This window comes from Nematolebias whitei, chromosome 17, assembly GCF_014905685.2.
Source record: "Nematolebias whitei isolate Nwh7 chromosome 17, NemWhi1, whole genome shotgun sequence".
Lineage (NCBI taxonomy): Eukaryota > Metazoa > Chordata > Actinopteri > Cyprinodontiformes > Rivulidae > Nematolebias > Nematolebias whitei.
The window spans coordinates 22,936,704-22,949,768 of NC_056514.1; the positions used below are offsets into that span (position 1 = coordinate 22,936,704).

A 13,065-nucleotide genomic window follows, 5' to 3' on the forward strand; every position below is an offset into this window, starting at 1 on the left:
TTTTATGATGTTCAGAGCACGTTGCAGGAAAAAAAAAAAACTGAACATCTATGGCATATTTACAACAAAAAAAAAGAGAATGTGAAGATGCCTTGTCATTAAATTTTTTATATTTTTATTATGTAGTTTGAGTGCACAGTTAAAAGTGGAACCAATCTAACTATTAGTGAGAAAGATTTGATATTTTTTTCATCATGAATATTTGTTCCGAGACATAATCACCAGCCCTGGTGATTATTGGACCTTAAAAACCTTTCAGAGTTAAGTTGCTTGAAACAAGATACAGTAGTTTTAATGAAAGTTAATGCACTGTGAAATTTAGTCATGTAATACTGAATACAACTTGACTACAAGCTAAAATTTTCATATAATCTATCTTTCTCTGGATAGTTGTATTGTGAGTTGTTGCTTTGCAGTGTTGTCTGTAAATCTGTTTAAGCTTTTTCAGCTACTGATCAGATGCAAAAGCAACATGTTGATTGTTAAAAATGTGTTACAAATAATACTGTCTCTTCTAACATTGTCTTGCAGGCTCTTCTGCCTTCAGCTACTCAGTTTGCCTACTTTTGCCAAATTCAAGTTTCTACAAATTGCTTGGAAACAGCTCTCAACACCCTTTGTGGTCTAACTGTCTTGGACTTTCCTTGAAGCATATTGTAAAGAAATGGCTTCCTTGTAAATGAACTAGAAAGGTATTCAATGCATTTCCATCTGGCAAATTCACATTTTTTTATATCCTGTGTGCCTTATTCAATCATTATCTTGTAATGGCAGTGCAGGACCCTGGCAGAACAACGAGTTTTACTTGCAGACAATGTGGCATGGTATGTCCTGATATGCCCGGTCTATTTGAGCACATGGATGTTCATCATCAGCAAGAGGAAGCGCGTAAATTTAAATGTGATCAATGTGGACGTGGTTACAGACACGCTGGCAGCCTAACAAACCACAAAAAGACCCATGAAGTAGGTTCTTTTCAGTGTTGCATATGTGGGAAGGAAAACTGGAATGCCTCGGCGCTGAAGAGCCATCTCCGGAGCCACACTTCATTTAAAAAGTACTCCTGCGCAGAGTGCGGAAAAGCTTTTCGTTTGGCAACTCAGCTTGCTACACATGAGAAAGTCCATCAGTCCAGGAAACCAAGGGATCAGTTATTTAGGAATATAGACACGGAGAATCCAACACGTGAAACTGAAAATGATCAGCACCATAACTTTACTGACAAATTAAACAATGCTGGTATTTCAATAGAAAATAGCTCATCCAATGATAAAACTAACAGCTATAATTCACAATCTGACACTTGTGGTGATGCCGTAGACAGACCGTTCAGGTGTGACTTGTGTGACAAATCATACATACACCATCGAAGTCTGATCAATCATAGAAAGACTCACCAACTGGGAGTGTTTGAGTGCACTGTGTGCTTCAAGTTATTCAAAAATATGGCTGCTTTCTACAGCCATCAGAGAACTCACAAGGCAAGAAGCAGGTCGGACCTCAGTTTGGCAGCTGACACAAACACAACACCGGACCAGCTGCCAAAACATAACCAGGACGCTCCATTAAATTTTTGCCATTTATGTCAGGTATGTTTTCCCAACGAAGAAGAGTTCCAGGAACATATCCAAATGCACAATTCTTCTTCTGTGTCATTTGGGCTTCAGGATACTTTATCAGATAAGCTACATATATCATATGACAACAGTATTGCTTCACCAGAGTCTAGTTTTTGTGCCTCTCCTATAAATGCTATACCTTCAGTGTCACCAGGAGTTAATTTGAGAAGCTTTGATCCTCCACAGGAGCAGATGACAAGTACTGATAATGGGCTCTTGGACTTTTCCACTGATCAAAAACCATCTTCCAATAGCATTCAGGGAGAGGCCCCTGTAATGGACACGAGCATTGAGAGTCCCACACATGTGCCATCGCAAAATATTGGAGAAACATCAGCTGTGGAGTCTGATGAGCGCCCCTTCAAGTGTCACATTTGTGGTAAAAGTTATCGGCACTCAGGGAGCCTTATTAACCACAAAAGGTCACACCAGGTGGGGATTTACCGATGTTCAATCTGCAGTAAGAATTATCCTCACCTGGCTGCACTTAAGAGTCACCTTCGTCTCCACAAAGCTCAGCCGCCATCTTTCAACGTCGCTGCAGAAGGAGACTGGCTCTCGTCAGAGCCGCTCACTTTACACAACCAGCCGGGCTGCTTTTCTTCGCAGAACGAGCAGGAAGATGGCGCTCACGCCGTACTTGGTGTTGACCAAGAGACTGGAGTTGACGTCAGAAATGGAGCGTTTTACGAGGAGCAGTTTAATCGGGACTTTTCCCAGGATGCAGCACACATACCCCATAAAGAAGAAGTAACACCAAGGCACATGTGCGCAGACTGTGGTGAGACGTTCACAGATATCGCAGGGATCAAGTCTCATAGTTGCCCTTTGCTACAGCAGCGACACGAGACCACTATTAACGAATATCCGAACAGTTTTAGCTTTCAGTTCAATAACGGTCATTTTACTGTAGAAAATCCAGGAAGTAGTGCAGAGATGCATGGCCTAAATGGTAGCCAAAGTTACTTTGAGCAGAATTTTCACAAAAATGCAAACAGTTCTCAGCTGGATGCTGGCAGAGTAGATGATTCTGATGAGGACGATGAAGATGGAGACCATTATCAGTGTTCAATATGTGGCAACAACTACAGCAGCATGAGTGCTCTCAAAAGCCATCTCCAAGGACACACACAGTCCCACGATGCTCCTCCAAGCTCAGGTCCTTCCTCCCTGTCCTCCAGTGAAGGAATGAAAGATGATGAGCTGGGGGAAATGATGATTTGCAGTTCCTGTGGGGAAAGTTTTGCCAGTAGACAGGGCTTGATTTCCCATCAGCTTCTACACAACAAGGACCAGACAGATCATGTCGACCATTTACCTCTGAACAGAGACGTTTCAAGAAGTAAAGAGGAAGCGCAGATCATTTGTGGCAGCTGTGGTATCTTTTGCTCAAGCTCGGATCATCTTGACAACCATGTCTGCACTTCAGAGACAAAAGGTGAGTCAGGACACCTCAAAGAGGAAATGGAAATAAACAGTGTTGCCCAGCGAGAAGAGACAAGTCTCATCAGACAAACTGTTGATGGTGAGGATCGTCGGTACAAGTGTGATCAGTGCGGTCGGTCTTACAGGCACGCCGGTTCCCTGCTTAACCATAAAAAGTCCCACAAAACAGGTGTGTTCAGATGTGTCACCTGCCAGAAACGCTTCTACAACCTGCTGGCTCTTAAAAACCATCAGAGGTCCCACTTTGACGTTAAAAGGTTAGTAACAAGTCGAATGAATTGCAAAATTATTGTGACCACTTGTGCTGCCTGTCTAATAAACACACACATGTAACTGTCTTTTGTCTTTTCCCAGACATGCTTGTCATGAGTGTGGGAAAGCCTTTAAAATTCAGAAGCAGCTTTTGAACCACCTGAAACGGCACAAAGAGAACCAAGCCAAAATCCAGGAACTTAACAGTCAGATCCAGGCGCTCATGCAAATGAATGGAAGCGGGTCAGATGGAAGAAGGCCGTCCTTAGCTTCATATAACAGCCTGCCGCTTACCTGTAATCGACGCCGCACGCAGCAGGTTGAAGGAAGGGCAGAACATGCAAAGTTGGAAACCTCAGTTAAACTGGAGGACGAGCGTGATCGGCGACCTTTTGCTTGCGACCAGTGTGGGCGCACATATCGGCATGCAGGAAGTTTGGTCAACCACAGAAACTCCCATAAAACGGGTGAATATTGCTGCTCCGTTTGCAACAACACTTACTCTAACCAGTTAGCAATGAAGAACCACTTGCGAACCCACTTTGCTAATAAGAAGCACTTGTGCCAGAACTGTGGGAAAGGCTTCAGAGGAAAGAAACAACTGCTGGCTCATACCTGTGCAGACCTCGGAAAGGGTGGGGCTGCAGGCAGGAGCGGCCTCAGGCGTAGAACATTTAAATGCAAAAAATGTCAGAAGGGCTTTATGTCTGTGGACCAACTGGCTGACCATACCTGTGATGGGCCCTCCGACTGCAGAGATTCACATTTAAATATGTCTTTAAGTAAAGAGGAGCGTCCATTCAAATGCAGCATATGTAATCGCACCTACCGTCATGCTGGCTCGCTTCTGAACCACAAAAATACCCACAAGACCGGACACTACAGCTGCGCCTTCTGCTCCAAACCCTTCAGCAACCCAATGGCTTTACGCAATCACACACGAATCCACACGCAGAAGAAGAAGTATGTATGTCTCACATGCGGGAAGGCCTTTCGTCTCGCCAGTGTCCTACGCAACCACCAGAGGGTCCACAATCGGGCGCTGAGTCACTTCAGCTGCTCTTCGTGTGGAAAGAGCTTCCAGGGCAGGTCTGGCCTGAAAAGGCACCGCTGCCACAAAGGTCAGGAGAGCAACACACCATCTGGAGCCCAGCAGTCTGAGAGAGCAGACAGGCGCTTCATGTGAGTTAGCAACTTACTGTCAAGTGAGAAAGAAACTGTTAGTCATCATACATGTAGGTTTTTTTTTATTTTTGAACGACTTAAACAGTACCACTGTTATGTTTATTACTTAAAGAACACTTTATTTTTATTCTAATTGCCCTGATTGGTTCATATATTCCTTAATATGTCAAATATAATATGTCCATATAATATATAACACATAATATAATATGTATAACATATAATATGTATAATATAAAACATAATATGTATAATATAAAACATAATATGTATAATATAACACATAATATAATATGTATAATGTAACACATAATATCACACAATATAATGTAACATGATATAATATGTAAAATATAACATATAATATGTATAATATAAAACATAATATAATATGTATAATATAACATATGTATAATATAAAACATAATATGTATAATATAACACATAATATAATATGTATAATATAACATAATATGTATAATATAAAACATAATATGTATAATATAACACATAATATAATATGTATAATATAACATATAATATAAATTAATATGTATAATATAACACATAATATAATATAACATAATATGATATGTATAATATAAAATAATATATTTAATATGTTTGTCAAATTCATGATTGAATTCAAAATCTTACTTCTAAACTACAAAGCCCTCAACAACCTAGCTCCATCTTATATTTGAGATCTTATTGTTCCATATTTTCCCAACAGAGCACTTCGCTCTCAGGCTGCAGGTTTACTCGTGGTTCCTAAAGTTTCCAAAAGCAGAATGGGAGGAAGATCTTTCAGTTCTCAGGCTCCTCTCTTGTGGAACCAACTTCCAGTTTCTGTCCATGAGGCTGACACATTGTCCAGTTTTAAAACTGGGATTAAGACTTTCCTTTTTGATAAATCCTATAGTTATGGTTGGCTTATGGTGCTATAAGCTTACACTACTGGAGGACAAATTGACCTTTATTTCCTTAAATGAATTGTTAAAATTGAATAGTTTTCATATGATATTATTTCTACCTTAACATGTGATTCTCGACCTGCCATTGTGTATCTGTTCCTCCTTCCTGTTCCTCTCATACCCAGCTGGTAGACGCAGCCAAGCTTGTCCTGAGTCCAGTTCTGCTAAAGGTTTCTTCCTCATGAGGGAGTTTTTCCTTACCACTGTCGTCTTCCTGCTTGCTCAAGATGAGAGTCTGTGATGGAGTTAAACTCAAAGCAGTCTGCTCCTCATAAATAATGTTCAATTATTATTTTTATATATGAATGTTTCTGTTCTGTGCCCTGAGGCCACTTCTGTTGTGACTTGGCGCTAGATAAAAAAACTGAATTTAATATAATTTAATTAATATTAACTTTACTATATACATGCTGGTAGTTTAAATGATTGTTGTTGAAGTGTGTTGGTGAATTTTTGAGTTCTGGTGTTTCTGCTGTAGGTGTGACCTTGTCGAGCCCTCCTACCACCACGCCACGCCCCTTCTCAACCATAAGGAGTCTGACACTGAAAACCTCCACCGCTGCACCTTGTGTCTGCAGACGTTTCCTGACCCTCTCGCTCTGCACGCACACTCCCAGATGAGGCGCCAGTGTTGCCCCGAATGCGGCAAGACTTTCTGTGAGGCGGCACACCTGCAGAGCCACATGGAGACGCACTCCAAGGAGCAGGTTGTAAGCTGCAGACTCTGCCAGCAGAGCTTTCCCAACGCAGCCAGCTTCCAGGAACACCACGACACACACCACGTGGCTCAGTGTCACCAAGATGTGTGTGAACCTGTAGAGAAGAACCTCTGCTGGGACTCAGGAATACATCAGTCCATGGGGATGGGTAAGACACCCAACCAGGCCCCACCACCGTTGGCCCATCTTCCAGAAAGCATCACTGATTCACAGAGTAACGAAACTTCTGCAACAGAGGAGAAGAACCACGTCTGTGAGCACTGCGGCCGCTCCTACCGCCACGCTGGTTCCCTCCTGAACCACAAAAACAGCCACAAGATGGGCTCCTTCTTCTGCTCAGTCTGCCAGAAAGAGTTTACCAACCTGATGGCTCTCAAAAACCACCGGCGCATCCACACAGAGCCGAAGCGCTACCAGTGCCTGGAGTGCGGCAAGGCGTTCCGTGTGTCCACTCAGCTCATATGTCACCGGAGGATACACACTAAGGAGAAGCCCTTCGCCTGCATGTTGTGCAGCAAGACCTTCTCCAGCAAGTCCAACCTGCGGCACCATCAGAAGCTGCACCAAAACACGAGCCAGACCTATGACTCCTCGTTCAGCGTCGACGCCAACACATTTGTGGACCTGGACATGGAGTCTTTCTTATAAACGAGAGCACATAGAGAAAGGTTGTTATCAGCGTCTGTTTTCAGGAAGTGCTCCTTGTTTAAAGGAGCCCACATTTCATGACTTCCAGTCTTACCTCAGATGAAATCATCTAATGTTTTCAAGACTTTTTAAATTAGACTTGAACGTTGTTCACAAATACGCAGGGTCTTTAAAACAGGGCGGACTTTGTTCATTCCTCCGTAACAAACTAACCAACCAAAGTGAGCAGAAACCTGCAGCCCAAGTATGTTAAAAAAAAAGTTTTGTAAACCAGAACCATTTGAAACTCTGTGTATAATTCTGTTCAGTGCCTCTGTAAGTTACTTAGAAAACTAAATATACAAACTATTTATCTGTGAATGGTTTATTTTGCAGTGTGTTAAAGGACTTGCATTGAGAATTCAAAAAAACGTAGCGCTTTATTTTTATTTTAAGTTATATACCTCTTAGGTGTCAAGATCATTGATCACTAAGTAAATAATCATTCTAATATTCAAGTTCACACTGACACTGTAGGCTGAATGGATGTATTTATTTGTTATTTAATGTGCATATTTAATTAGAAGATTGTTTCATGAATGCTGTATAAGCTCTTGTAGCCTTTACGGACCTTCCCATCAGTCAGCAGATATCTCATTAGTTCATCAGGCAGGGCAGACTGAGCCAAGGACTTATTGACCAGGTTGAACTTTGAAAAGGAACTAGCCCGCTGTGTGATTGTACATGGATCAGTAAAACATTTGCTTCACTTGTGCCATTTTAACACTTTATTTTGAATGCCAGGCCACCAGAGTCACTCCAGCGTACTGGTGCAACTCTGTTAACACTGCATGTTGTAATAAACCGGTTCTGTTGATGTGCCAGTGCCTCAAACGTAAGTGGACAGTAGCAGTTTGATGTGAATGCACCTCCTCTAACTGGACTTGAGCTGTGAACCACTGACTTACTTTGTATAGCTTCTCCTTAGTGACAAACTTAAAGTAATTAATTGTAGGTTTTGATGCTTTGTCCTCAGATGTTTCATATAAAACCTCAATTATTGTTAAGCACAAGTGTAATGTAAACCAGGATTTATCTTCACTTTATAGCCTAATACATGAATAATGTGTAAAAATTGTCTTTTTTTATCCTCAAGTTGCCACACTTCTTTTTTCCATGGGTCAGTAGACAGATGGCTTTTATTCTCATTAACTTAAATCATTGTTTTATGCCGTACATGTTGCATTCTGTATGAATTTGTTTGCCTGAAATACCTCAAAAATACTGCCTACAAACAAACGCCACTTAATGCAGATAAACTGTTGAGGAGACCGTTGAACCCTGCACAGTTAAAGAAGTGTTTTCACGTTTCCTCCGTGACGTAGTGTTTGTTTTGATCTTTTTATTTGCACGATTGTTGTCCTGAGGCGGACGGGACATCCTTCGTATTTCAGTGTGTTGGGGGTGAGCGACGATTTGCTCAAAATGTCACCCCGAATGATTTGCAGGATGAAAAATGTCAAGCAATACGTTCAAAGTTGTTTCAGTGCATAAACACTTCGTTTTGATTTATTGTTCTTCAAAATAGCACCAGATTATTTCACATGCTTGTATCATTTCCTTGTGTCAATATTGTTACATTATTTAAAAAAAACTATTAAATTAGATAACTAACATTTTATACGTTGTGGTTATTTAATAGAAAGGGGGGGAAACGCGTGCATATTTGAGTAAAATGCATTTAACAGCATGGCTGTTTTTAATAGTTGAATGTTTCTGTAGTCGATCATCACTAACTGGTATTGTAGCAAAAAGGTTATTTTAAAACGACCGGTGAATTTAGTTGCAAAGATGGAGTTGAATTTTCTTCTAAAACGAAAAAATAAATTGTTGGGTTAGTTATATTACAAAGGACACATGATTTGATATACAGTAGCTCATCTTTTAAAATAAATTTTGTGACTCAAACATTTTTAATTCATTGTTAAAACGTTTTAAAATAAAAGCCCAGCATTCTTTGAAGAAATGTATACCACCCGCTGCCTTTCATGGAAGAAATTTAGACTATCTTCAACAAAGTTAAGTCAGGTCCCCTGCACTTTTTTTATTTTATGTTTCATCCTTCATCCAAAGGACTTCATCAGTCCGAGGAGCCACAACAAACTCAGTCCCATAAGTGGCTTACATCGTGGGCCAACCAGTTTGATGGTGTTAAGATGGTTTCTGTAGTCCACCTTCTCCCCCGTCGACTCTTCTGAGGCAGCCATAAAAAATCAAACGAACAAAAATAAATAAATTCCAGATGACCTGGCTGAACTTTGTTGGATTTTTCTGCCTGGATTATCGAGCATGAACTTTGATGTTTTGAACCACTTCAGCTATGGCTGCCTCAGAGGAGTCGACGGGCCCCAGAAACCATCTTATCACCAGCAAACTGGTTGACCCACTATGTGCTGCTTGTGGAACTGAGCTTGTTGTGGCTCCTCGGACTGATGAAGTCCTTTGGATGAAACAAACAAAAAAGAAACCATCCAGAGGGCCCGAGTTAACTGTTAGATTTTTGGATTATTGAGCAGAAACTTTGATAAACTATCTTATGTCAAGAAACAACAGTTAATATCCAGCTGTTCTGATCAAACCTTAACAATGTTATGCATGATGTCATATTGTGACATGCCATGCTCAGAGTGTGGTTTGGGAATGACTCTGAGCTACTACCACACCAACATTTATCTCAAAATCTGTCAATGGAGTTGTAGCCAACAGTTTTAGCTAATGTTGATTAACTGTGTCAGCCATCTTGAATGTGGTTGACTCCCACAATTAATCATTTGTAGACACAGAAGAGACGTTCTGTGAGTTCATTCAAATCTGTCCCAAGCTTCACTGGATATTTTGCTAACATGAAAAATGAACACAGACACAGCAAAAAACATTAACACCCATATGCCTTCAGCGGGGAGTAATAAAAAAATTTGAAACTCACTACCCTCAGAAAATCAAATGTTTTTACCTCTTATATTCTTGCCAACAGGCATTAAAGGAATGGTTCAGATCTTTTCAGGTTCTGTAAAAAGGTAATAAATATTTTATTGCTGTGGATAGTTTTCTGATTATCCTAAGTTTGAAAACAGTTTATTATCTGATTAGGTTTAACTGATTAGTTTGAGCGGGGTCCTAAAATTTAAACAATCTAACGATTTTTGGACTTTATTTTATAAACTTTTGCTTTAGCAGAAGTTTGATATTCCAGTGCTTAATGCTACACCAGAAGTGCTACAGCCAGCTGCTGCTGTTACATATATGTAAATAACTGACAGTGATGTAAATGTTTAGAAACCTTAAAACAATCAGTGTTCAAAATTTCATTATGATACATACAATTGCATATATGTCCCGATGCATGCTCACATGCAATCACATATATGATTTCCCAACTTGAAGTGCTGTCATTATTTACACGTCAAAATAATAATTAAAAAAATAAAACAGAACTGAGTGTAAATAACCATGTACCTGTAATGCAAAATTCACAATGTAAAAGTTTATCAAATGCGCTTGTATGACTCAATAACATTTTGAAGATGTTTCAAGACAACGGCAATCAGTTTTTGCTTTGGCTCCACTCAGACTAGCCATTAGCTTGTCCATCCAGTTAGAATTAAACATTTTCTCCAAATGAAGGTCATTCAAAACCATCTGCAACAGGTAAGATATGGACTGTTCATAACATTTCCATAGAAACCCACATCAGCATCACTTTAAATGCTTTTTTTGTGCGGGGAGTTTGCCTCAAGTGGAGGAGTTCAAGTATCTGGGTGTCTTGTTTATGATGGTAGGATGGAGGAGGAGATGGATTGACAGATTGAGGCTCGGCCTCAGTAATGAGGGCGTTGCTTCGGTCTGTCATGGTGAAGAGAGCTGGGTCAAAAGGCAATGCTTTCAATTTACTGGTCTGTCCATGTTCCAATCCTCACCTGTGGTCATGAGGTTTGGATCATGATTGAAAGAACGAGATCCTGGATACAAGCGGACAAAATGAACTTCCTTCACAGGTTGGCTGGGCTCTGTCGAGGTGAGTGAGAAGCTCCATCATCCAGAGGGAGACTGCTCCTCCACATCGAAAGGAGGCAGTTGAGGCAGTTCAGGCATCTGATTAGGAAGCCTCCTGGACTTCTCCGTTTAGAGGTTTTCCAGTCTCATCCCACCGATAGGAGGCCCTGGGGAAGACCCAGAACTTGCTGGAGGGATGGTACATCTTCTCTGGCCTGGGAACGCCTTGTTGTCCCCCGAGGAGCTGGACATCGTTGCTGGGGAGAGGAAAGTCTGGGTCCATCTTCTGGACCTGTTGTCTCTGCGACCCGATTACGGATAAGCTGTAGAAGATGGATGGGTGCTTTTTTTGTAATTTCAATGCGCAAATGGTTATACATTTTTTCTGAATAACACTTGCAGTATTAAAGTTGTCAGTTTTATTGTGAAAATATATTTGCTACACAAAGCAGTTCATAGGTCTGAAGGTAATAAAGAAAGCCAGTGCATGTAAGTTACAGGAATAACTAGAAAGCAAAAAGGGGAGAGAAAGGCAGAAAATGTTAGTAATTACTCAGTAACATTGTTGGCTGGCCGCATAGAAGTTTCACAAAATTCTTCACTGGAGTCCCGTTGAAATGTGCTTGTCCACTCACAGTTGATGCATTGCAACACTGCTTCAAAATAAATAATATAAACATCTAAAACAAAAAAAAAAAGAAAACAAAGTGACTGTATAAAAATGGGATATGCTTCCCTAAGGTCGCCTTAGGGCAAAATACAATTAAAAAATAAAAAGTCCTGAAACATTATCGGTCTCTAAATATCACAAAGGTTCTGGAGAACCATGTGAAGATTTAACAAAAACAAAAATTATGTACAAAATTTTAAAAACAACCCTGTCCAACATGAGTTTTGCTGCAAAATTCAGAACCTCAATCCCAACTTGTTGCAGAACAGAAGACTGCAGCGCAACGTTCAAACGCTGGTGTTGTGACGCTCCAACCAAAGCGCCGCAGTCTTTCTCCCCTCTGCAGAACATTCCTCGCAGCATTCCCACATGTTAGCAGTTTGGGATTGTATGTCTAGTGTTTCGAGCATGCCGTCCTACAAGCACCGAGACAGGGACGAGGATGATGCTGTTGTAATGGACACAACCCCGTCTCTTAAAAAAAACTTAGTAACATTAAAATAAAAACATGGAATGACCTGAAATGCTGAGTCTGTTGGTCTCAGGAGACACAACAACAGTGCATAAGTTCAGTTAATCAGCTTCGTCACTGCGTCAGCTGCTAACGGGTACATGGACGTTCTGGCAGGGACAGAGAATGTGTTACTTAAAACCCGCTACATTCAAATGGCTTTAATGTGCCACACAGTAGGTCTTCCTCACATGTAGGTGCAGCTTCTGTGGTGAAGGAGCGGAGGACAGACTGCCCCCCATCTAAACCCAGGGTCAAGCTGCAGCTCGACCGTGTTACATTCACTAGAGTCCGGCTGTAAACCAGCACATCACAATACACAAGTTGTAGTTTTAACAGAATCAAACATCATTCCACCCAAAAAAGTCCTCCAGGCTGGAAGCTCTACAAAGGCACTGGAAATCTAAACTAGCTCATATAACGTGACTATACCTATGAAGGTTTGAAAGGTTCTCGTTGCAAGTCCTGTGGTCACCGACGGACCTGTACCGAGCTCGCAACTCTTCACCCAACAGTCTATACGTTAAAACGCTCTTATTCTGGCCTAAGTACATGGTAGGGTTAAGGTCCATGGTCCAGAGGTTCCTCCATCTGGCTCCTCTGCTTCAGTTCCGTCTGTATCCAGAGTGAGATGAGGCTGTGGAGACCAGAACAACGATTCAGTTCACGGCCTTCACGTCATGGTAAACTACAGGAAGATCTGATTACATAACCAACACAAGATGGAGTCTCAGGCTAATAAGAACCGTATCGAAACATTTTAATGGAACACATATTTTGGTTTTGATTCAAAACTCTTACTTTTTCTTTAAATTGAAACACTGTTGGTGTTTAATAACTCACGGAAACACAGGCGCCTCAAGACATTTTTTAAAGGGGGACACACCCAAACTCATAACAGATTTTATTTCCCCAGGAGCTTTAATACGTTGTCCTATATACGAGATTTGAAAAAAAAAAAAAAGTATATATGTATGTATATATATATATATATATATATATATATATA

General features: G+C 40.8%; 2 protein-coding genes across 2 annotated transcripts in view; one reads left to right on the top strand and one right to left on the bottom strand.

Moving 5' to 3' along the window:
• Nucleotides 1-702: 702 nt before the first annotated feature.
• Nucleotides 703-6,843, top strand: znf646 (zinc finger protein 646). The gene is made up of 3 exons (XM_037690804.1): nt 703-3,322; nt 3,420-4,499; nt 5,955-6,843. The coding sequence occupies exons 1-3, from the start codon at nt 768-770 to the stop codon at nt 6,841-6,843; spliced, it is 4,524 nt and encodes a 1,507-aa protein (XP_037546732.1). The 5' UTR covers nt 703-767.
• Nucleotides 6,844-12,406: 5,563 nt separating this feature from the next.
• The window catches only part of LOC119423685 (tumor necrosis factor receptor superfamily member 12A), a 12,127-nt gene continuing 11,468 nt past the window's right edge, over nt 12,407-13,065 (bottom strand). Inside the window, exon 5 of the mRNA XM_037691091.1 lies at nt 12,407-12,693. The gene's annotated coding sequence lies outside the window, so the exon portion shown is untranslated. The remainder of the gene's footprint in view (nt 12,694-13,065) is intronic.